Source organism: Sinohyriopsis cumingii, chromosome 17 (genome assembly GCF_028554795.1).
Source record: "Sinohyriopsis cumingii isolate HCF-2022 chromosome 17, ASM2855479v2, whole genome shotgun sequence".
NCBI classification, from domain to species: domain Eukaryota; kingdom Metazoa; phylum Mollusca; class Bivalvia; order Unionida; family Unionidae; genus Sinohyriopsis; species Sinohyriopsis cumingii.
The window spans coordinates 10,129,455-10,157,441 of NC_142977.1; the positions used below are offsets into that span (position 1 = coordinate 10,129,455).

Here is a 27,987-nt window from a genome sequence, read left to right on the forward strand (position 1 = left end):
CGTGAACATGTTCAATGGACGGACAAACAGGTAGATGGAGATGGTACTGTCATGAACAGATCAATGGATGGACGGAGAGACAAATGGAGAAGGTACAGTTGTGAACAGATCAATGAATGGACAGACAGGTAGATGGAGATGGTACAGTCGTGAACAGATCAATGGATGGACAGACAGGTAGATGGAGATGGTACAGTTGTGAACAGATCAATGGATGGACAGACAGGTAGATGGAGATGGTACAGTCGTGAACAGATCAATGGATGGACAGACTGGTACAGTTGTGAACAGATCAATGGGTGGACAGACAGGTAGATGGAGATGGTACAGTCATGAACAGATCAATGGATGGACAGACAGGTACAGTCGTGAACAGATCAATGGATGGACAGACAGGTACAGTCGTGAACAGATCAATGGATGGACAGACAGGTAGATGGAGATGGTACAGTCGTGAACAGATCAATGGATGGACAGACAGGTAGATGGAGATGGTACAGTCGTGAACAGATCAATGGATGGACAGACAGATACAGTCATGAACAGATCAATGGATGGACAGACAGGTAGATGGAGATGGTACAGTCATGAACAGATCAATGGATGGACAGACAGGTAGATGGAGATGGTACAGTCATGAACAGATCAATGGATGGACAGAAAGATACAGTCATGAACAGATCAATGGATGGACAGACAGGTACAGTCATGAACATGTTCAATGGATGGACAGAGAGACAAATGGAGAAGGTACAGTTGTGAACAGATCAATTTATGGAATAGAGACAGATCGAGGAGGTACGTCTACGAACAAAATCAAGGGATGAATAGAGTGACAGATGGAGGAGGTACAGTTATGAATAGATCCGTGGATGGACAGACAGACAGATAGAGGCATTTACATATCTAACCTAAATACAGTGTGTGGAAAAACTAGTTCCTAAATAATTAGTTTATGTATTACAATTCTACTGTGATTTTAGGTGCCATTCAAGTACCTTATCTCTTGCATATCTGGCCTTCAATTTCTTCAGTTTTTCTTGAAGTTCAGCTATATAGTCTTCCTGTAACAACAAAAACCACAGACATTTTATTAGTTTCTGCAGAATTAAATTTTTTCTATTATAAACAAGAAAACATTTAATAATTATAGGTTACTGCATTTGTATAGGAAAATATGAATGAGTTTTTTGGATGTAATACTGCATGACCTTGGAAGTGCAGTATATCCATCTGATAAAACGAGTTCATATTTTCCCATACAAATGCAGTAACCTTTTTATTATATGCTCATTTTCTTATTCTACCTAAGGCTTAATTATATAAACAAAATACACTATAAGAAACAAAGTAAATGAATGTATGTCGTATTCCAAACTAAATACACAAGCGCATATTCATCATTACAAAACAACAGCATTATTAATATGCACACAACTCTGCGCAGATAAATTTGAACTTTATATGTGACAATTCCACATGAAATACATTGGATTGAAGAAGTGAGGAGGAAGCGTGTTGACTTCTGCAAATGTGTTTCTGTTTCTCTCAATGAATGTTTGAAATCATAATGTGGGAAAAATATGAAGTCTTTCAATTGCAATTATCAAAAAGACACTATGGAATTTAATGCTTATTTCATTTTGAGTGCAGTAAGGAGGATGTAATTGCACTTACATTTGAAATTAACATAAAATTTCAAAATGTGTAATCAAGATTGAGAACCTATGACATGGCTCATGTAATGCAGATTTGCAGAACTAAGAAAGTACATTTTGAGGAAATTCAAGACGTAAAACTGTAAGTATATTTTTTTGTCATTCTTATTACCAGCTAAATAAGACAGTTTATTCCTTGTCACATGTATTTTATTTGTAAGGACACTTTCTGGCGTCTACTGTATAGCTAGCCTAAATCTGAAACATTGTATCAAAAAAGTTAATGCAGAATGTGCCAAAGCAGCTGGTATGTGGCAGTCCACAAAACATTTGCTAAATTACTTCATTCAGAAACAAATTTCATCAACCAAAACGTAAAGCGCCTACCACACGAGTGCACATCATTTGTTTGCAAATCAAAAGTGCTGGCGTCTGCATCCATTGTTTGTTTACATAGGAAAGTAGTTCCTTTATGCACATGAATGCGATAAGAAGGTGTGCAATATCATAAAATACTGAACGATTCTGACAATATAAAGTTAACCGAGAAAGAAATAAGCATGTAATACAGTTCAGTTTTAGTTATCTCATAAACAAGTCAGCACACCAGGCTAAAGAGAGGGCATCCCAAAAGTGGACAGGCAATGAAATTCCAACAGGGAAGAATGATGATAATGCACACTAAATGAATGATGATACAGCCTTGACAACATTAACTGAAGTGAATTTTCTCAGAGCTGAAAAAAAAAATGGTTCAGAATGTGTGTCTAAGGGCAGTGAAAGGGAACTGTGCATTATAAAGAGTCTAAGGGCAATGCAAGGGAACAGTGTATTCTACAGAATGGGTTTAAGGGCAGTGAAAGGGAACAGAGTGTATTCTACAGATTGTGTCAAAGAGCAGTGAAAGGGAACATAGTGAATTATACTGATTGTCACTAAGGGCAGTGAAAGGGAACAGTGCATTATAAAGAGTCTAAAGGCAGTGCAAGGGAACAGTGTATTCTACAGAATGTGACTAAGGGCAGTGAAAGAGAACAGATCATATTCTACAGATTGTGTCAAAGAGCAGTGAAAGAGAATAGATTATATTCTACAGATTGTGTCTAAGGGTAGTGTAAGGGAACAGTGTATTCTACAGAATGTGTCTAAGGGCAGTGTAAGGGAATAGAGTGTATTCTACAGATTGTGTCTAAGAGCAGTGAAAGGGAACAGAGTGTATTAGAATGTGTCTAAAGGCAGTGAAAGTGAACCGTGTATTCAACAGAATGTGTCAATGAGGAATGAAAAGGAACAGAGTGTATCCTATAACAAAGAAAAGAAAAAGGTAAATAAACAAACATTTTGACCATTCAGGCAGCCAACCTGCAATCTTGCATCACATTTCCAAATAATCAAAAACACAACACTGCTAAGTAAGCAGTTTTGATGTACATTTAAAAATCAGCCCTTCTTAATTAAAACCTATGAATACACATCTGATATTTCATTGTGCCTAATTAACATATATGTCTACACATCTGATATTTCATCGTGCTTAATTAACATATATGTCTACACATCTGATATTTCATCGTGCTTAATTAACATATATGTCTACACATCTGATATTTCATCGTGCTTAATGAACATATATGTCTACACATCTGATATTATGCTAAATAATGCATACTCGGTTCAAGAGATTCATTGCAGGAGAGCATGTCTCATATGGAGTGTATATAAGCACAATTTAAAATGGACATTAAAAAAAAATATTCCATGTAAACATTTGGAACAGAACACAAATATATGCTTTATATTTACCTCCTAAATAAAGAATTTAAGTGATCAATTTGTGACTTAAATGGTAATCTAAAAGCAAACCTCTGAAAATGTAAAATACTAAGAAAACATGCATAAAAAATCTTGATTGTCCTGTCCAAAAGGGAGTGTCCTTCCAGTTATCTAGTCCAAGTCTATGGTCAATCTTTTGTTCGATTTGCATGACTGTGGTAATTTGGTTTAAAACAGAAAATTGCAATGAACACAATATGTGGGAAATTGTTAGTGATATCTGTTTGAAACAAGATATATCCTTAAAACTAAACACAAAAAGATGCCCCTAAATTCAGTAAGTAAGAATTTTCAGCAACATTCTCACAGTATCAGTATGTATGGGTAGTCATAAAAATACATTTAAAAACAACCAAGACATTCCAACGAATGTCTGGCCTTCTTCTCATTGACTTTGCCGGAGGGTCCGAGGGAGGGAAGGGGTGCATCAATATAAAAGGGCTGTGCTGCCTAATTCTACGAAATCAAGATAAGCTGTACCTAAATGTGATCCATACTTATGACAATACCGAAAAACTGTAGCTGACCTTGACCTTGCCTGAGGATCAGAGGACGGGTAAAGGTGTATGAAGCAGAAATAGCGGTGCTAACTAATTACACAAAGTATTATAGCCATCCATTCCAAGTTTTGACCAAACAGAAAAACTTAAACCAAAAGCTTGACCCAAATTTTCAGACAGCTGCAGGAACTCAGTTGCTGGAGTGTTAGACTTGTAATCCAAGAGTGGCAGATTCAAAACCTGCCAGAAAATCCGTGTAAATTCTCTTGGTGTGTCCTTAGGAAATGCATTTAGCTCCCATTTCTCACACCATGATATAGCCAACAATGTGCTAAAAAATCCATTAAAATCCAACCAAACAATGAATAATTACGAGCACATGGATATGAAACAGCAGTGCTTCCTGATACAACAGTCCAAGTATGAAAGCTATCACTCTAACAAATTTAGGGCTAATGACAGTAAGAAAGAACTTTAAAATAAACCTTAAACTACGTTAATGCTGTAACTGCAACCTGAGAAATGTGTTTGTATACCTGTATCTCACCTAAACTTGGTGTTCCAACGCAAATGTTGTGGGTTTTTCTTCATAACTTTTCCATGTCAAATGTCTGATTTACCATAACTAAATTCTGTAATATTTATAAGAAAAAGGCCAGAAAGTTGGATCTGTACATGGGAAATAATGATAATATTGATCAACGTGATAGGAAATATAACCATAACTGTCAAGATGGAGTCGTTCTCTCCTTCTCTAACAGCCATCTAATCCATCCATGTTAACACTACAGACTGACAAACAAGAAAGGTGAGATCTTCAATTTTGGGCCATTTTCCATGATTTGTCAATAACTTTTCAAGACAAAATGTTTATATGACTTGTCCATTACTTTCCATGGCAACTTTTTTAAGACTTGTCCATTACTTTCCATGACAACTTTTAAAGACTTGTCCATTACTTTCCACGACAACCTTTTTAAGACTTGTCCATCACCTTCCATGACAAATTTTTTTCTAGGATATGTCCACTACTTTCCATGACAAAACTTTTCAATGACTTGTCCATTATGTTCCATGACTTTTTTTTAAGACTTGACCATTACTTTCCCCGACAACACTGTTTCTATGACTTGTCCATTACTTTCCATGACAATTTGTTTATAATGATTTTCCATTACCCTTTAAACAAAAGAAGGCAATAATTTGTTTTGACTTGTTTTTACCTAAATGCATGCTTTAAATGTTATATAATCATAAGTGCCAATTCAGCACAACTATCAAGTTTTCTTGGAGCAAGTGCATTCATGATTTTCTTTCAGCTCCTAAATCTTTCCAAGTATAATGTATTGAACCTTGCAATTTGTAAGGCATGTGATATTCTTTTGGGAACAATAGATTATTTGCAAATGTCTATACCACCGCCTTGCCTTTTGTATTAACTGCAAATCAAGCAGATCATTTATACTCAAACTGACAGCTTAGTAATCTAATACCATCCAAGTCAGCCCATCCACAGACCTGAGATTGGAGGTGTTTTCTATGGTCGGATGGAAATATAATGGTATAATAAAATAATGATTATCTGGACACATCATGAGACATTTAGTTTGTCCAGGAAATTTCTTGCTCTGCATAATTAATCTCAAGGATGTGTTCCTTTATAAAACCAATATGTAGCATGAAATTATGTGAAAGGACGTGTTCCTTTATAAAATCGATATGTAGCTTGAAATTATGTGAAAGGATGTGTTCCTTTATAAAATCGATATGTAGCATGAAATTATGTGAAAGGATGTGTTCCTTTTTAAAATCGATATGTAGCGTAAAATTATGTGACTATTACATTATGACATCATCAAAAAGACAGCATTTGTTACCTAAGTACATTCTATAATAGACTGGATGTAAAGCGCATTCTATAAAACCTGTAATAGATTGGATGTAAAAGTTCATGCTACAAACTCTCATACAGTTTAGATGTTAAAGCGCATTCCATGAAATCTGTAACAGACTGAATGAAAAATAATGTGGTGGCAGGAGTCCATACAATCTAGATAATCAGTCAATGCAACAAACAATCTGGATAACTGGAGTCAAGTACATTCCACGGCATATACTTCCCTACGGCAAATACAAACCCTACAAACTATGACAGAGGACAAGTAAAATGATAAGTAACACTACAAACTAGGATAGATGGGGCAAAAACAAAATATGTGTGTTCCCAATTGCGCTGGTTTAAAAATTATGGTAGGTAGGAAGGTTTTTATGTAACATTATATATATTAAAATGATTAGTATACAGTATATATATAATGTACTAAGTGCTTCAAAGTACTGGGCAAAACCAGCTCAATTAAAAGCATAAATCAATTTTAGGAATTTTTTTGTAATTTTTTTTAATAAAAAAATTCTTTATTTTCTGTTTTACCATTGGAAAAAAAGTGCTATGGTCTGCAATGAGAATATTTTTTTGGTCTGGCAATTAAAATATTATGTACACTACAAACTAGGACAGATGACAAATAAAATGTTATGTAACTATTCAGAACTTTACACCAAACAACAAATGAAAATCAGGATATTTTTATTTCATCCAAATCAATGTAAACCTCATCTCTAAATAAGATTCCGAAAGGAAAGAAATCAGATGGATGATAATCTATGCCTGAATATACATAGATGAGAGCAGAAAAACTATAAATACCTACCACCCCACCCTCAAGAAGAAAAAGGGTAATAATATGTATTTTTCATACCAGATCATGGTGTTCTGGAACATTACAGAAGAGGTAGGTATCATCATTCGTTGCTGTTCCCATGGTTCCCAGAGTTGGTACTGCCTTCACGGCATCAGAGGCTCCTGAAAAAAAAAATCACACATGAAAACTAATCCGTAACAAATTTATATCATGCAAAACTAATCCATAACAACTTCATAACATGCAAAACTAATCCATAACAACTTCATAACATGCAAAACTAATCCATAACAACTTCATAACATGCAAAAATGGTTCAACAGCAGTTTTCAGATTTATCAAACTTTTCAGTTGAAACCTAGAAAATTTACATGAATCATGTAAATTTTCTAGGTTTCAACTGAAAAGTTTGATAAATCTGAAAATTGCTGTAATTCCCTAACAGAGTATTCTACAGAATCTAAACTGATGAGACTTTTAAATTTTCTTGTTTTATTAGCTATACATCAGACAACAAAAGTGCAGTCATTACATCTCTGATACTGCCTCAAAGATATCCAAGTATTTGAAAGAACTACAAACAGAAAAAGAGGAAACAGTTCCAATGCAATGTACTCATGTATTCTACTGTATGGTGATCTTTGGAAGTTGGTTTAAACATTTTTTGTTATCAGAAATAAACACAGAAAGTCCCCTATGTCCCCTCACAGTAGGTGTGCAATGCTTTATGCCACTCAAAAATAACAGGAACAAACTATTTAATGATTTTTATATGCAATGACCTCTCTAAATACAAATTTTAATGAGGTTTTGTATGCACTGACCTCTATCAATAAAAATTTTAATGATGTTAATATGTGTATGTGTGTGAATGTGATTTGAATTTTTAACATAGCTTTCACAAGTTTTCAGTCATATCACTAGATGTCTGCAGTGTGGCACTTTATAGTGATGTCTAGCATTGAAGCATCATGCTGCAGACATGTAGCATGATGTCCCACCCAGTCACATTATCCTGACACCAGGCTGACCAGTCCTAACACTAACCTCTTAATGCTGAGCACCATGCAAGGCAGCTGTTAGTACCATTTCTGTAAATCTTTAGTATGACTTGGTCAGAGATTGAACCCACAACCTCCCGTATCCGAGGCGCACTAACCACTAGGCCACCAGAGCAGTCTGTACACAAAGAGAGATTCCCCAAACTGTCTCACAGATGACGTTGCAAACAATGACACTGAGTATTTCATAAAAAATGTGTCTACCCGAATCCCGTCTATTGCGTTAATTACTTGACAATATATCTTAGAGAGCTGATAAGTAAAAACTACAATGATACTTGATGATAAACATCCAGAATCATATACGCGGCATCATCCTATGGTGGTTCAACAGGCAAATATAAATGACATATCTTCGTGGTAAACAACGTTACATTAACGAGTCAGTGTGTACCAGAAGAAAATGGCAGCGTTTTACGCATTAAACCATAAAGAAAGATTGTGACCTATCAGATATAACAAGTAGATTGGACAACGACATCCTAGTTGTTTATATGCATTGACCTCTATCAATACAAATTTAAATGATGTTTATATGAAATGACCTATATCAATACAAATTTTAATGATATTTATATGCACTGACCTCTGTCAATACAAATTTTAATGATATTTATATGCACTGACCTCTATCAATACAAATTTTAACGATATTTATATGCAATAACCTCTATCAATACAAATTTTAATGATATTTGTATGCAATGACCTCTATTAATACAAATTTTAATGATATTTATATGCAGTGACCAGTCTATCAATACAAATTTTAATGATATTTATATGCACTGACCTCTGTCAATACAAATTTTAATGATATTTATATGCAGTGACCAGTCTATCAATACAAATTTTAATGATATTTGTATGCAATGACCTCTATTAATACAAATTTTAATGATATTTATATGCAGTGACCAGTCTATCAATACAAATTTTAATGATATTTATATGCAGTGACCAGTCTATCAATACAAATTTTAATGATATTTATATGCAGTGACCAGTCTATCAATACAAATTTTAATGATATTTGTATGCAATGACCTCTATTAATACAAATTTTAATGATATTTATATGCAGTGACCAGTCTATCAATACAAATTTTAATGACATTTATATGCACTGACCTCTGTCAATACAAATTTTAATGATATTTATATGCACTGACCTCTGTCAATACAAATTTTAATGATATTTATATGCACTGACCTCTGTCAATACAAATTTTAATGATATTTATAAGCAATGACCTCTATCAATACAAATTTTAATGATATTTGTGTGCAATGACCTCTATTAATACAAATTTTAATGACATTTATATGCAGTGACCAGTCTATCAATACAAATTTTAATGCATTGACCTCTGTCAATACAAATTTTAATGATATTTATATGCACTGACCTCTATCAATACAAATTTTAACAATATTTATATGCAACGACCTCTATCAATACAAATGTTAATGAATGATTTGCATGTTTAAATTTAACAAAACTTAATAACAATTCAAAAGTGCCAAGAAAATGTTTTAAATTAATCACATAGCTGCTTCATGTACATGGACAATATTTCAATTTCTACTATATAAATTGATTATTTCAATGAAGATTTTAGTTATCACCATTTCAAGTAATAAAAAAAAAGTGTACATACTTGAGACAAAGTCTGAAAAGCATCCAACTCAACTTACCCTACAACATAATTAGAAACTATTTCACTACATCCTGGTGTCACCACCATGAAATAATATCCCAAGAATGAGTTGATGGTTAACTGGACAGTCACTTGTTCTAGTGAACTAGTCAATTGGCTGATTGGATGGTCACTTGTTCCTTTGGATTGAACAACACCTCTCTGTACTTCACTTAGATATGACAGCATGCATTGCAACTTTAGTACATTTTTCAACACAGTGTTCTGTGCTACAGGCCAAATGATATAATTATCTTTTAACACAACAAATAATCAGACAGAAATTATCTAATAGTCGTAAAATCCTTGTGCCATTTTCATTCAGAGTACCAATACAACTGCCTGTACCTAGGGTACAAAGACAATGCCCATTAGTTTGCTTGATTGGTGGACCTGCTAAGACCATGTACAAGTATGCTATCTACATGCTGTACTTTGCTATAACCAAAGGCTGCCTCTATTCAAAATCAATCAATGGATTTGAAATGTAAACTGGGCTCCTTATTGGTAAGATAAACCACACAATGGGCCAATCTAGCATTCTATCATGTGACTTTACAGGTCCAAACTCATAACTCCTAGCCCTCCCTCTGCATTTCCATAAATACCATAATAGTTACACCATTAATCTAGCCAGTTAATTATGGAAGAAAAGCTGTATCTGTTATTGACTGTGTATGCATGTCAATAGTGCTAACCAAGTGGAACAATGTGTATACATGTCAATAGTCCTAACCAAGTGGAACAAAAGGCTGTTCACAGCCAGTCAGTCTTGTTATCTCATAATAAATATACAATTCCCCACTCTTTGGAGAAACATGTTAAAACCACCTCCACTATAAGTGTGATAAATCTTCAGTGACGGCAAAAAATCAATAAAAAGGACAGCCCATTCTGCTTTGGAGGACAGATTAAAAAGTTGGTTCTATATACCAGAGGTTTTCATGATTCTACTTCAATTATGTTTTGTTTGTTATTCTTAAGATCGGTGACAGCACTGGCCAATTATGACTGATATCCATTCAGCACTATGATCCTTCTATTGAGTTAATATCAGTCAACCAATTCATGAATGTTAACAAGTCAATAAATTACACTGATAACAAACACTCCATGAATTGAAAAAACCTTGTAATATAAAAAGGCAATGTTTTTTTTTTCTTCCTCCAATGAAGCCTGTGTTATTAATTCCATAGAAGACATTAACAACTTTCAAGGTAAATAAAATTCACGATTCACAAACCTTTGCATATAAACTTAGTGAAATTTTATGATTTAAAAAAAAAAACTAAACGAGAAAAAGAATCAGCAGTGAAATGGTCATAAAACTGAAGTACTATGGCTTGGAGTACATATCAACAGATTTCATGGATAATAATAATACTATAATTGTTGGAGGCACAACAATATTTATGTATGAATAAAGAAAGAATGTACTGTGTTAATGTCACACAAATATTTCCCTTGAAACTTATAAAATGTACATACATGCACATTACTGTTACATGTTTGTAACTGACTGATGGATACACATAAGAGAAAAGGAGAAACTGCTTAAATATTTGGTGACAGGTATTACATCAATATGAAACATCCCACTTTTGAATATGGCAAGATCAGCAGTTTGCTTTAGTTCATGTGGCAACTGAAACCAGTCTGTAGATGCATTTGAAATAAGAGAAAATATGAAAGAAAACTTCAAAAATAAGCTAACTAGTAAATAAAAATATATCTGGTTGTAATTATTTTTTCTGACAACCCTATATTTGAATCACAATTAATAGGAATTTATTTTCAATTGGTAAATGCCATTCGATTTTGGAAATGGTAGATTTTGTCCATATAAAATTTTGGTTTAAGAAACTTATAACAGCCATTTGCAGAATGGTTATGTTTTAATTTTTTACCTCAAAATATGTGAAGCCCACTTGTTCAAAGTTCTGTCATTAGAATTAATTGTTAATATTCTATGGTCACATTATTCACTACTTTGAAAGGAAATAAGGCCTCAAATTAATTATTGGTGTCAACTTTTATCACAAACAACGACCTAAATTTATTGAAAATTATCGGTATTATGGTGTTTGCACTTGTCAAAGGTGATCAAAAGGAAATGAAATGAATATTAATTTCTATCAAAACTGAAAATTTGGTAATTCAAATTTTTAAGGGCTGTCCTCTTTTCATTTTATTTTTGCTGCGGAAATTCACCACTAACTGCAAGTAATCAAAACTTTGAAGGTTGTGCTATAAAAATCAATCAATTTTTGTTGGAAACAAGTTACATAAATGTAAAATTTAGCACAAAATAAAAAGAATTAGTTCTAAAAGAATATTTTCAACAAAAGAGAATATTAATGAAAGAAATACTAGTAGATAATGGGAAAAGACTACAGCTAAATGACAGAACCATCTGACATGGAAATTCCATGAGCACCTGATACTCTGGGTGTTTTACTGAAAAATTTGGTTACTAGTTCAAAAATTATAGTTTGAGTCTCGGATTCGGCCAATGTGGGTATGTGAGAAAGCTTGCCAGTAGCTTCTCAAGGGTCGGTGGTTCTTTCCGGGGATTTCCCAGGTTCTTCCTCCACCATTAATACTGGCCGCCATGTATAGCCTATCATGTGCTGAAAAATGGCGTTAAACCCTACAACAACAACAACAAAAATTATAGCACCAACTGAAGGTTGTCTCTAGTAAAGTTTAATGCAATTCTTACACAGCCATATTGGAAAGATAACAAAATGTATATCAGGCCATAAAAATACAACTCTGGTACAAATAGCATTGCATTTCAGTTTAAATCCAGATAATGTTTTATATAAATAATGTAACTAGTGTAGCTCTTGAGCAGGTGTTCAAATTTTTATACTGACAACCATGAAGACTAGTTGATAGGGAAGAAGAATCCATTATGTAATCTACAAACACTGAGAACACTGATGTCTTATAGGATGCAGAATAATGTCACTTGGAAAATTCTAGCGTTAGACATCATTCCTCAGATGCCATAAATGGTACCAAAAAAATATCCGAATTCCAGTTTGAATTCTATTAATATATATTACTTCAAATATGGACATTAATGAAAAAGGCTTCAGACCCATGAATTTTATTTTTAGAGACAACAAAATAAATGCCATGACAGTCAAATCCAGAAAGGGTAACAAAAACCTGAAACTGTAAGGGGAGGTAAGGCCAGTTGTATTACCTCTGCAGGATATTGAGTTATGTCCCTTGGTATTTGTTTTCAGTGCACCATACAGCAATAACAACAATTTTCAGAAACAGGAAATTTTTGGTTCCAAGAGTTTAAAGAAGACATTTTTAAATCTTGATGCAGCAGAAAGAAAATGGCTCCTATCTATGAATGCTGCTAAAATCTGAGTATGGTTGGGTTTATCCCTTGTAATCTTTCCTTCATCATAAATTGTTACAAGGTTGCAGAAAAGAAATTGAAAGGTTTTACACTAAAGAACAATGACAAATGCAGGATGATGACATCAAGTAACCAATAAACATGTGACTCAGATAGTGACAAAATACAAATACCAAAAAAACACTAAACCCGTGACTCCGATAGTAGCATACTAGAAATATCGACAAATCACGAACCAATTGTAGTGATGTATTCATAAGGTATGATTCACTTCATGATCTTTTTTGCCATGGATATTGGGATCATATGTTCCCTCATTCCTATATACGTGTGATACAGTTTGCCCTTATGAGAAAATCATGTAGAATACCCCTTTCCAACATGAGTGCACTCAGTGACACTACAGACGATATCATTATTCATATGAGATCACAAACATCTGCAATGATTCTAGCGTTTTAAATACTGGAGACAAATTTCAAAGGTTCATCAACAGAAACTATCAAGTGATGTAAAACAATCCAAATGTATTTTTAAAAATCTAATGATGTAAAATTTCTGAAAATAGTCATTCTAAAGCGACATTCATACCAAATAATTGCCATCATTTTCTTAACTGTCGTATATACTCACATACAGGTCATATCCAACCACCAACCAAATAATTGCCATCACTTTCTTAAATACTGTATATACTCAAATACAGGTCATATCCAACCAAATCTGCCATCACATAAAGTGTCAGCCGATCTGGATCTATACAGCTTGTAAGGAGTAATCAGTAAATCAAAGTATCATAGACCCTGACCTGTTGGCACATTATGTGAAGGTGATCACTAAGACTATGTTGTTTGCAGTAGGACTTATAAGGGAGTATAGTTAGTATTCTTTTTTATAATGAGGAATGAGAAGAAAAAAATAATCCGTCAACAACACTGCTGTGACTGTATCAGATCGGGAAATGTGTTCAAGATAACAAATTGTGTGCAGCAATTGCACAAGACCCCATTCCGTAAATTCTGCAGGATTTGCCTATCCCATACCAACGCAACTTATGAATTCAATTCTGGTCTGCTAAGGTCAAATGTTTGCATGATGATGTGGGGCCAGACAGCAAACCATTTCACTTTAGAAAAAAAAAACAAGTTTTATAATCCTGACATTTTCATACCAAACTAACTGATAAACAAATATCTGAAAATTGTGATGTCTGAGCACATGTGGTATTACAAAATTGTGTCTTTTGACTTGCTGTAGGAATAGTGATGAATAATGTCTGCTTGCCAAGGTGGAAATAAGATTGGAGTATTCTCCCTTTTGGAAAAAATATTGGTGCCAAATCCTGTCAGTTGTCAGTTACTACTAGAGTAGGTGTGTATGCTCTTCCAGGGAAACAGGACTTGGGGGTGTGTGTGTTCTCTTAGTCGATGCACCCCTATGTCAAGACTGAGATTAAAGGAGCGGGGGGGGGCTTAACAGAAGGTGCGAGCTAGTAGATGTACTTTTATGTCAAGGCAGGGATCTACTATGCAGGGATCCCATTCATAGTATGGATGAACTATACACAAATATGGTTTCCAGTGTGGTAAATTGCTCAGCCAATCAGCTGCAAGATCAACTCATTGCCCATTATCAAACCCATCCAATCATGATAATGAAGCAAAACCTGTCTTGAGAGACCACCCCGTCTACTACCAAAAAGCCAACTCTCAAGACAGGTGGTCTCTCAAGACAGGCTTGTAAATGATGCCAGTTTTCAAAGTTAAAATTCAACATCACTTACAAATGAAAAATACCCATAAATGCTGTACATGCATTTTATTCTTTATTCACAGTTCTCGCAAAAATATTGCAGTCATTTCATCCCAAAATAATTTTATATAGCAATGAAGATTTGCATCTATTATAAAACACTGACTTTGATTGACTGACATCAGAGTTGTAGAAATCAATTGCTGACAGTCAGACAAAATGCACATGATGGACATAAGCACACATGGCATAAAAGCAATGTAAAGTAACAACTTTAACAATGAGGTTAATCTACAATGTGGAAGGATGTATGGACAAATGGATGGAACCACCCACAGACACAAAGGGACCACTATGTCAAACTTCTGCCATGGCAGGCTGAACAAACACCATCTTGCCCAAAAAGCAGTGTCACTTATAAATAAATGTTAACATGAAGCCTTGACTAGGTAGAAGGAAATCAATACTTACTGATTGGACTAGGTATGACAACATTTGCTGCCACAACTCTGGGTGCACGATGTCCTCCTACTGGTGTACCAGATGCAAGTGGACTCATCGGCAAAAACTTCATGCTGTGATCTGGAGAAACTGGGCTCTGGGCTTGGACAGGATGGGATGGGTCACCATGTCCCCCTCCTCCACCTCCCCCTCCTCCTCCTCTTGAGTGTGAATAGTAGATCCTTGCTGGTGGCCTACTTGGCAAGGTGGAGTATGCTGGAAGAAAAACCTTTCCTGTTTCATATGGGAGTCTAAAGCCTGGAGCTGCAAAGCCTCCAGTTTGAGTTGCCGCATACCCATGAGTTCCTGTTCCCATAGCAACTGTGTGTTGACCTGTTCCTATAGCAACTGAGGGCTGTGCAGGGTGATCTTTAACCAAAGAAGGGACCGTTCTTTGATGTGCTTGATGTGAAATATGACCTGTTCCCCTGGGAAATGATGGCTGTTGCAAGTGACCTGTTCCCATGCCAATTGCGGGTTGTGCTGGACCTGCTCCCACAGGGTATGCCTGCTGACTAAATGGTAACCCAGTGCTACCAGCACCAATACCTACACCAACACCACCACCAATACCACCAAAACCACCCTGACTTGCAGCAAAGTTTGGTGTCTGAACACTTACAAAACCTGGAGTCTGCACAGTGGCATAACCAGGAGTTTGTGTGGCACCAATCCCCGTTTCCATGGCAACCTGATACCCAGAAGGCAATGTGCCTGGTGGACCTGTAGTGAATGGAACACTCTGCCCTGCCATGTTCATCATACCCACACCAACAGTCTGCATACCTCTTGAGGCTCCTGTAATAGGATCAATGGTAGTTCCATGCATCACTCCACTGAGTCCTAATGGTGCACCCTGACCAGGTGTGGAGAAGGCCTGAATTTGTGGACCTGCCAAATTAGATATATATGCTTGAGGTCTCTGAACAGGCTCAAATGCTGTTTTTCTGGTTGTCTCTCTCTCACGGTCTCTGTCCCCACCTATGGATCTATGGCGACTACGACCGCTTCTCCGACTCCTGTCACTCAATCTGTCAGCATCAGCACCTGAAAAACAGCATGGAAAGTGAAGAAATACAATTATAGTTTTAGTCCAATTAATCTGAGAAGTTTTTCCTCTGTTTACCACACTCCTAGAAATACTTATTAATCAAGTATATTACAATGAAACTAGCTTACTGTACATGGTTACTAAGCACACTCTACTCAAAGAATTCACAGATTTATATATGAAGGAAATAAATGAGATATATGCCCTTTGTATGGACTTGTAAATATTAAAAATATAAGTAAAAAAATAATTAAATTACTTAGTTAAATAATGAATGTTACTGTAATATTATACAAGCCTATTTAATTTATGAAAGGTATTGTATTATTATAGATAGCTTAATTACATTATCAATTTTATTGTAATATTATAGATAGCTTAATTACATTATCAATTTTATTGTAATATTATAGATAGCTTAATTACATTATCAATGTCATTGTAATATTATAGATAGCTTAATTACATTATCAATGTCATTGTAATATTATAGATAGCTTAATTACATTATCAATGTCATTGTAATATTATAGATAGCTTAATTACATTATCAATGTCATTGTAATATTATAGATAGCTTAATTACATTATCAATTTTATTGTAATATTATAGATAGCTTAATTACATTATCAATTTTATTGTAATATTATAGATAGCTTAATTACATTATCAATGTTATTGTAATATTATAGATAGCTTAATTACATTATCAATGTCATTGTAATATTATCGATAGCTTAATTACATTATCAATGTTATTGTAATATTATAGATAGCTTAATTACATTATCAATGTCATTGTAATATTATAGATAGCTTAATTACATTATCAATGTCATTGTAATATTATAGATAGCTTAATTACATTATCAATTTTATTGTAATATTATAGATAGCTTAATTACATTATCAATGTCATTGTAATATTATAGATAGCTTAATTACATTATCAATGTCATTGTAATATTATAGATAGCTTAATTACATTATCAATTTTATTGTAATATTATAGATAGCTTAATTACATTATCAATTTTATTGTAATATTATAGATAGCTTAATTACATTATCAATGTTATTGTAATATTATAGATAGCTTAATTACATTATCAATGTCATTGTAATATTATAGATAGCTTAATTACATTATCAATGTCATTGTAATATTACAGATAGCTTAATTACATTATCAATGTCATTGTAATATTACAGATAGCTTAATTACATTATCAATGTCATTGTAATATTATAGATAGCTTAATTACATTATCAATGTCATTGTAATATTACAGATAGCTTAATTACATTATCAATGTTATTGTAATATTATAGATAGCTTAATTACATTATCAATGTCATTGTAATATTATAGATAGCTTAATTACTTTATCAATGTCATTGTAATATTATAGATAGCTTAATTACATTATCAATGTCATTGTAATATTATAGATAGCTTAATTACATTATCAATTTTATTGTAATATTATAGATAGCTTAATTACATTATCAATGTTATTGTAATATTATAGATAGCTTAATTACATTATCAATTTTATTGTAATATTACAGATAGCTTAATTACATTATCAATTTTATTGTAATATTATAGATAGTTTAATTACATTATCAATGTTATTGTAATATTATAGATAGCTTAATTACATTATCAATTTTATTGTAATATTATAGATAGCTTAATTACATTATCAATTTTATTGTAATATTATAGATAGCTTAATTACATTATCAATGTTATTGTAATATTATAGATAGCTTAATTACATTATCAATTTTATTGTAATATTATAGATAGCTTAATTACATTATCAATGTCATTGTAATATTATAGATAGCTTAATTACATTATCAATGTCATTGTAATATTATAGATAGCTTAATTACATTATCAATTTTATTGTATTATTATAGATAGCTTAATTACATTATCAATGTTATTGTAATATTATAGATAGCTTAATTACATTATCAATTTTATTGTATTATTATAGATAGCTTAATTACATTATCAATTTTATTGTATTATTATAGATAGCTTAATTACATTATCAATTTTATTGTAATATTATAGATAGCTTAATTACATTATCAATTTTATTGTAATATTATAGATAGCTTAATTACATTATCAATTTTATTGTAATATTATAGATAGCTTAATTACATTATCAATGTTATTGTAATATTATAGATAGCTTAATTACATTATCAATGTTATTGTAATATTATAGATAGCTTAATTACATTATCAATGTTATTGTAATATTATAGATAGCTTAATTACATTATCAATTTTATTGTAATATTATAGATAGCTTAATTACATTATCAATGTTATTGTAATATTATAGATAGCTTAATTACATTATCAATTTTATTGTAATATTATAGATAGCTTAATTACATTATCAATTTTATTGTAATATTATAGATAGCTTAATTACATTATCAATGTCATTGTAATATTATAGATAGCTTAATTACATTATCAATGTCATCGTATTATTATCGATAGCTTAATTACATTATCAATGTCATTGTAATATTATAGATAGCTTAATTACATTATCAATGTCATTGTAATATTATAGATAGCTTAATTACATTATCAATGTCATCGTATTATTATCGATAGCTTAATTACATTATCAATGTCATTGTAATATTATAGATAGCTTAATTACATTATCAATGTCATTGTAATATTATAGATAGCTTAATTACATTATCAATGTCATTGTAATATTATAGATAGCTTAATTACATTATCAATGTTATTGTAATATTATAGATAGCTTAATTACATTATCAATTTTATTGTAATATTATCGATAGCTTAATTACATTATCAATGTTATTGTATTATTATCGATAGCTTAATTACATTATCAATGTCATTGTAATATTATGGATAGCTTAATTACATTATCAATGTTAATGTAATATTATAGATAGCTTAATTACATTATCAATTTTATTGTAATATTATAGATAGCTTAATTACATTATCAATGTCATTGTAATATTATCGATGGCTTAATTACATTATCAATGTCATTGTAATATTATAGATAGCTTAATTACATTATCAATGTTATTGTAATATTATACAAAGCTGGTTAGGAATCAAAATATTAAAATTTCTGATAGCTTGGTGAGTTTAACTGATACCAATTTAGATGGAAAAACACATGATATTCATGGCCCTTTCTACTATAGCAATACCAAAAGACTGGTGAGCTGAAGTGATGCCATTTACACTAGATGGAAGAAAAGATGTTTTTATTCATGGTCCTTGTTGAAGTGATACCAATTTACACTTGATGGAAGAAAAGATATTTCTATTCATGGTCATCATTGAAGTGATACCAATTTACACTAGATGGAAGAAAAGATGTTCTTATTCATGGTCCTTGTTGAAGTGATACCAATTTACACTTGATGGAAGAAAAGATATTTCTATTCATGGTCATCATTGAAGTGATACCAATTTACACTAGATGGAAGAAAAGATGTTCTTATTCATGATCCTTGTTGAAGTGATACCAATTTACACTAGATGGAAGAAAGGATATCCCTATACATGGTCCTTGTTGAAGTGATACCAATTTACACTAGATGGAAGAAAGGATATCCCTATACATGGTCCTTGTTGAAGTGATACCAATTTACATTAGATGGAAGAAAGGATATCCCTATACATGGTCCTTGATGAAGTGATACCAATTTACACTTGATGGAAGAAAAGATATTTCTATTCATGGTCCTTGTTGAAGTGATACCAATTTACACTTGATGGAAGAAAGGATATCCCTATACATGGTCCTTGTTGAAGTGATACCAATTTACACTTGATGGAAGAAAAGATATTTCTATTCATGGTCCTTGTTGAAGTGATACCAATTTACACTTGATGGAAGAAAGGATATCCCTATTCATGGTCATCATTGAAGTGATACCAATTTACACTAGATGGAAGAAAGGATATCCTTATACATGGTCCTTGTTTAAGTGATACCAATTTACACTAGATGGAAGAAAAGATGTTCTTATTCATGGTCCTCATTGAAGTGATACCAATTTACACAAGATGGAAGAAAGGACATTTCATACATGGTCCTTGTTGAAGTGATACCAATTTACACTAGATGGATGAAAGGATATCCTTATACATGGTCCTTGTTGAAGTGATACCAATTTACACAAGATGGAAGAAAGGATATCCCTATACATGGTCCTTGTTGAAGTGACACCAATTTACACTAGATGGAAGAAAGGATATCCTTATACATGGTCCTTGTTGAAGTGATACCAATTTACACTAGATGGAAGAAAAGATGTTCTTATTCATGGTCCTCATTGAAGTGATACCAATTTACACAAGATGGAAGAAAGGACATTTCTATTCATGGTCCTTGTTGAAGTGATACCAATTTACACTAGATGGAAGAAAGGATATCCTTATACATGGTCCTTGTTGAAGTGATACCAATTTACACTAGATGGAAGAAAGGATATCCCTATACATGGTCCTTGTTGAAGCGATACCAATTTACACTAGATGGAAGAAAGGATATCCCTATACATGGTCCTTGTTGAAGTGATACCAATTTACACTAGATGGAAGAAAGGACATTTCTATTCATGGTCCTTGTTGAAGTGATACCAATTTACACTAGATGGAAGAAAGGATATCCCTATACATGGTCCTTGTTGAAGTGATACCAATTTACACTAGATGGAAGAAAGGATATCCCTATACATGGTCCTTGTTGAAGTGATACCAATTTACACTAGATGGAAGAAAGGACATTTCTATTCATGGTCCTTGTTGAAGTGATACCAATTTACACTAGATGGAAGAAAAGATGTTCTTATTCATGGTCCTCATTGAAGTGATACCAATTTACACTAGATGGAAGAAAGGACATTTCTATTCATGGTCCTTGTTGAAGTGATACCAATTTACACTAGATGGAAGAAAATATGTTCTTATTCATGGTCCTCATTGAAGTGATACCAATTTACACTAGATGGAAGAAAGGACATCCCTATTCATGGTCCTTGTTGAAGTGATACCAATTTATCCCTATTCATGGTCCTCATTACCATTAGATGCATACTGCCATATATAATCAATAATAACAAAGGTTTAAGTGCAAACAGCGTAGACACTGATATGCAATCTCATAATGTGCTGACAGATCTGGTTCTATGCTTTTTATCAAACTGATAATTCCTAAGAAATTACACAGATGTAGATCTTACAGCACTGTATGTTATATCATATCTGGGTCTGTGCAGTTTGCCATTGGGCCTGACTTACAAGTGAGTATAAATGGTTTTGCAAACAGTCTGGATAATATATTTCTCAATTTTCTTGTCATTATATCCCAGTAGAGTTTATGTTAACAACTAAAACATTGAGAAATTGTTGTAATTTGCTTTTAAAAGCATCTTCTACTCCTGGTACTGTTTTAAGAAATAACATCAGTGGGAAAATATCCATGGGAGATTACTAACTAGTCCAAGCAATAACCTGAATTTGAGTTGTCCCCCTTGACATATAAAACTGACATGAACTCAACTTTATTTAAAATTTTGGTTAAGACCATAACATTTCATTACTATTATTGTTATACAAACCATAATTGATAATATAAAAAAAAGAACGGACACTATGAAATTATGGAGAGACTGAAATTCTTACAAGCCAAACATGGTAACAACTAAATGTTTTTTTCAGTTAGCAATAATATATAGGTCATTTTAATAATTTACATAACCAACTACAACCAGACTTGTGCCAATACTAGTGACCTCTGACCTTTAACAAAGCAACTAGGAATAAAACACCCATTCAAGAACATATAACTATTACCAGTACTACAAATACTAATAATAATCACAAGATCAATAATATCTACAGTCTGGTAAGTCAAAAGATTTTGACTGAATTATTTACATCAAATAATTATAATGAAAATATAAAGGTTACTGTGTCATTGTTGGATACTCTAGCCTGATGGATTCTATACTCTTTTCACCAGAGTAAATATGGGTTTTTCTAGGTGACTGTATACTAGGGCATGTATCTATCAATCATGTTGGGATAAAAATGTATCAACTGCAAAAACAATCTTCTGGATTATTGCTAAAATTGGTAATTCTCATGATTCTGAAATATTTTTTATTGGAATTGAGGTTCATTGCATCTTGGGATTTGAGCTGAAACAACTAGTTGGCCAGACAAATTGTTTCAAGTAGAGAAGAGATAACCAGCTACAAAATTGCCAGTCAACCCACACCTTTCCCCTCCCTCAGATGTAAACAGTTTTCACTTTGATGAATACCTGTTTTAACTGAGTGATGAAAAATGAGAATCAATTCAGTTTTGTGTCCTTCATCATGATAACTTTCCTGTAGATCACATTATTGGTTCATGTATATATGTAGGATTTACAGTGTACCTAGTATGAAGTGTGCCCAACAAAGAAATCAAACCTACAGAGTGTATCCAGTATGAGGTGTGCCTAACAAAAGAAATCAAACCTACAGTGTACCCAGTATGAGGTGTGCCTAACAAAGAAATTGAACCTATACAGTGTACCCAGTATGATGTGTGCCTAACAAAGAAATGGAACCTATACAGTGTACCCAGTATGAGGTGTGCCTAACAAACAAATGGAACCTATACAGTGTACCCAGTATGAGGTGTGCCTAACAAACAAATGGAACCTATACAGTGTACCCAGTATGAGGTGTGCCTAACAAAGAAATTGAACCTTCAGAGTGTATCCAGTATGAGGTGTGCCTAAAAAAGAAATCAAACATACAGTGTACCCAGTATGAGGTGTGCCTAACAAAGAAATCAAACCTACAGTGTACCTGGTATGAGGTGTGCCTAACAAAGAAATCAAACCTACAGTGTACCCAGTATGAGGTGTGCCTAACAAAGAAATCAAACCTAAATAGTGTATCCAATATGGTATGTGCCCAACAAAGAAATCAAACCTACAGTGTATCCAGTATGGTGTGTACCCAACACAGAAATGGAACCAATCCAGTGTATCCAGTATGGTTTGTACCCAGCAGAGAAATGGAACCTATCCAGTGTATCCAGTATGGCTTGTACTAACAGAAATGGAACCTATAGAATGTATCCAGTATGATGTGTGCCCAACAGAAATGGAACCTATAGAATGTATCCAGTACGATGTGTGCCCAACAAAAAAATGGAACCTATCTAGCGTATCCAGTACGGTGTATGCCCGACAGAGAAATGGAACCAACACAGTGTATCCAGTATGGTGTGGACCTAACAGAGAAAAGGAACAGATATAGTGTGAAAAGTATGGAGTGTGCCCAACAGAGAAATGGAACCTATACAGTGTGTCCAGTATGGTGTGTGCCAAACAGAAAAATGGAACCTATCCAGTGTATCCATTATGGTGTGTGCCCAACAAAGAAAAGGAACCTAACAGTGTATCCAGTATGGTGTGTACCCAACAGAGAAATGGAACCTATATATTGTATCCATTATGGTCTGTACACAACAGAGAAATGGTACCAATACAACTTATCTAGTACAGTGTGTGCCCAACAGAAAAATGGAATCCATCCAGTGTATCCAGTATGGTGTGTGCCCAACAGAGAAATGGAACCTATACAGTGCATCCAGTTTGGTGTGTGCCCAACAGAGAAATGTAACTTACACAGTGTATCCAGTTTGGTGTGTGCCCAACAGAGAAATGGAACCTATACAGTGCATCCAGTTTGGTGTGTGCCCAACAGAGAAATGGAACTTACACAGTGTATCCAGTACGACCAACAGAAAAATGGAATTGATACAGTAATCCAGTACGGTGTATGCCCAACATAGAAATGGAACCTATACAGTGTATCCTGAGTACAGTGTGTGCCCAACTGAGAAATGAAACCTATACAGTGTATCCAGTATGGTGTGTGCCAAACAGAGAAATGGAACCTCTACAGTGTATCCAGTACGGTGTGTGCCCAACAGAAAAAGGGAACCTATACAATGTATCCAGTATGGTGTGTGCTCAACAGACAACTGGAACCTACACAGTGTATGAAGTATGATGTGTGCCTAACATGGTATATCCGGTATGGAGCATTAATTTGATTTTTGCATGCTGCGATTTCCAGATTAAAATTCACGTTTGCAAACTGTAAACCTTGAACATCGGCGTTGTCAGCCACAGCAGAAACTTTGTTGGTCCCCAAAGAGTATAAGGTCTGCCATGAGCGCGATCAACCGTATCTTTTGCAAACATCATTGACAGAGCAGCGGACCATGCATAATCATCACTGCAATGGGATAACCCCAATATCGTCATAGCAATGTCAACATCATTATGACAAACCTCAATTTCCTGACCATCAATAATCTATCGTGCACTGTTACAAAATGCCATAAAACCGTTATTAACAAATCCACCTTGCACATGACCATAACAATTAACATTGATTTTTAAGTCTACCCTGAACTTCAATGAATGCCTCAGCGGGCAAGAAATATCCTGATGTATCCTGGACTTGTAGCTTGTAGCTCGATTTGTCTGCACTGGCTTGGTTCTCGTGTTTGATAAGAATAATATTTATAATCACACATAACAGACTCCTCCTTGAGTACTGGCGCATCCATGTTAAATGCTGGATCAGATACACATTTGAACATTCTATTTATATTTGCTGTTGTCTAAAATAATGCACTATCACAGACATCAGCATCGTCGGCGACAACAAGATAACCCACTTCACTGGCTAATTCCTTCAACCATTCACTTGCAGCTTGATTTATTATTTTACTAACATTTGCAGGCATCACATCAGTGCTGGGTAATTTTACTGGCTGAGGATTTCATCGTATTAAATGTGCTAGTCAATCCTTGATTGCTGAGAATGCTTTACTAGCAGCATCACCAATACCTTTATCATGAACAACGTCAATAGCTTTCATTCCTAGTTGCTTTGCAATCAGTATTGCTTTTGGGACCATCCTTCTGAATAGACCGTGAACAACATCACCGAGTCCATCTCTGTATATAACTTTATATGTTGGTAATCACAAAAAAATCACCCTGACCATTACAGGTCCACGTTGAGCATTATGTATGATCATCTTATTTTCTTGTCACTGATCTAATTGTATGCCCTCAATCACAGTGATAGTCATCAACGATTTCATTGATAAGAGACCGATAAACATCAATGTCCATGATACCGCCTGTGAATAATCGTTGACAAATAGCAGTTGCTTCATTAAAAATTTCTGGGGAATTATTACCGGCTCGTTTTCTGCCAATCAGAATTTCTAGTCTCTCAACATTGGCAAGGACAGTATTGGGGCATGGAGTAATAAGACCACTTCCCCTGGTACCTGTACCAGGAGTGGCAATTCTACTTCCAGTGGCACTGGGGGTAGAACTTGCATCCTGCCATTCTTCTTCTTCCTCACTTGTTGCTTTGTCTGCTTTTTTTTACTGGTTGCTGTGATTGTTGTTTTTGTGGTTGTTGCTGTTTTTGTGGTTGTTTTTTGTTGTTGTTCTAAATATGCAAGATAGTTATCTATTCCATTGATAAATGCAATACATTTTGTATCACTATTTTAGACCTGATCTACTGCGTAGTGTATGCAAAATATGCATTTGTACCATTTATAACAATTTACAATATAATCAGCGTATTCAGGTTTTAAAACTTTTTCTCTATTATCAAACTGTGCACAGCAAACACAGGTAATTCTTTAACGCTGTCAATTATTTTTATGTAGGCAATCATCTTCTTGGTAAATTTATCATTCACTTCTGTTTTTTCTCTTGCCTGTTCCTGGTTCTGGTTCTGGTATAAGATCTTTTATATCAGTTACTTCAGAACGAAGCTGGTCAATATTACCAATTTTATCAAGCATTTCTTGTGTTTGTGTTTGTGGTTGAGAAGCAGCTATTTCACCTGGAAGTTCTTGTATAATCTTTTTTGTTTGTTTAGTTCTTTTCACGACTTTTCCAGTTGCTTTAGCAGTTTGCTCCAACGTGGGAAGAAGACCTTCGGTAGCCTTTGTAACTGGTTTAAATAACTGTTCTGCACCTTCTGCAAATTCCACCTGAGACTCCTGACATGCTTGCAGTTGTTGCTTGACAGAATCACAGACTGGAAGATATTTTTTAATTGTCTCTAGTCACTGTTCAGCTAGTTTAGTTGTATGAGATTCCATGGCTAGCGTTATTGTTGATATAACAATGATTTAATTACACACACACAGCTGTAGAGAGGGTGATGACCAATAGGTCAGTAAACGAGGAAGCATAAAATGTTGACACGTAAGCATCAATAACACTAACCCGGTTAGAGGCCTCGGTTTTGAGTGCAACCTGGTTAGAGGCCTCGGTTTTCAGTGCAACCTGGTTAGAGGCCTTGATTTTTAGTGCAACCTGGTTAGAGGCCTCGGTTTAGTGTTATTGATGCTTGTGTGTCATTTTCATAGGAAGGTTTATTTTCAAAAATAGATGCTCCTAAAAATGGTCTGTTCAGTACCCATACTGCTAAAAAACTTGATGTTGACACCACTGCATGTGGAGGTAAATTTACATAGCAACAGTTATGACCTCTATAAAATTGTATTGTGAACCTTTTATTTAAAAATATAATCATAAGAATAGCGTGTGCGTTTTGGATTTTTAACATAGCTTTAACAATTTTCCAGTCATATTGCTACGATGTATGCAGTGTGACAGTTTATAGTGATGTTTAACACTGGGGCATCATGCCGCAGACATGTAGCATGATGTCCCACCCAGTCACATTATCCTGACACCAGGCCAACCAGTCCTAACACTAACCTCTTAATGATGAGCGCCAAGAGAGGCAGCTGTTAGTACCATTTTTGAAAGTCTTTGGTATGAATCAACCGGGCATCGAACCCAAGACCTCCCGCATCCGAGGCGGACGCTCTAACCCATAAGAATAGCATTTATGATGTAAATACTTGCTTGTAAATCTTCTGTAATAAATTTCAATTAATAAAATTCAAGTATATTGGTTTTTTTTCTTACCTCTTTCTGCCATTCTCCTGAGTGGGGATTGACTGGGTCGAGTCATGGTGGTCCTACCATCTGAGGGCCGTCCACCTGGTGGGGTTTTGACTTCCCGCTGGTCTGCTCCTCCCTGGGCTTCAAATCCTCCTGAAGGGGCATAGCTGGTTGCCTGAATATATCATATGGTTTTTAACATATTTAGTGGCTAAGATCATTCTAACGAAGACAATATCTGTACATGTCCTAAATTTTAGAAATGTTCTGGACCCTAGGATCTCCAGACTTCAAAAGTATTAATCTGAACTAATCCAAAATCCTGTATTAAATTTACCAATCCGAATCCTATATTAAATTTACCAAGCCAAAATCCTGTATTAAATTTACCAATCCGAATCCTATATTAAATTTACCAATCCAAATCCTGTAATAAATTTACCAATCCAAAATCCTATATTAAATTTACCAATCCAAATCCTGTAATAAATTTACCAAGCCAAAATCCTATATTAAATTTACCAATCCGAATCCTGTAATAAATTTACCAATCCGAATCCTATATTAAATTTACCAAGTCCAAATCCTATATTAAATTTACCAATCCAAATCCTATATTAAATTTACCAATCCAAATCCCTATTAAATTTATTAATCCGAATCCTGCATTAAATTTACTAATACAAATCCTGTATTAAATTTACTAATCCAAATCCTCTATTTTATTTACTAATCCAAATCCTCATTTAAATCTACTAATCCAAATCCTCATTT

At 33.9% G+C, this 27,987-nt stretch overlaps 1 protein-coding gene across 1 annotated transcript in view; it reads right to left on the reverse strand.

The window, feature by feature from the left end:
• The window catches only part of LOC149777730 (uncharacterized), a 263,591-nt gene that overhangs the window by 119,005 nt on the left and 116,599 nt on the right, over nucleotides 1–27,987 (reverse strand). The window contains exons 26-29 of the mRNA XM_089938777.1: nucleotides 27,238–27,388; nucleotides 15,060–16,136; nucleotides 6,751–6,854; nucleotides 999–1,064 (exon numbers count right to left, since the gene is read on the reverse strand). Coding sequence (XP_089794903.1) covers nucleotides 999–1,064; nucleotides 6,751–6,854; nucleotides 15,060–16,136; nucleotides 27,238–27,388 — 1,398 coding nt within the window. The remainder of the gene's footprint in view (nucleotides 1–998; nucleotides 1,065–6,750; nucleotides 6,855–15,059; nucleotides 16,137–27,237; nucleotides 27,389–27,987) is intronic.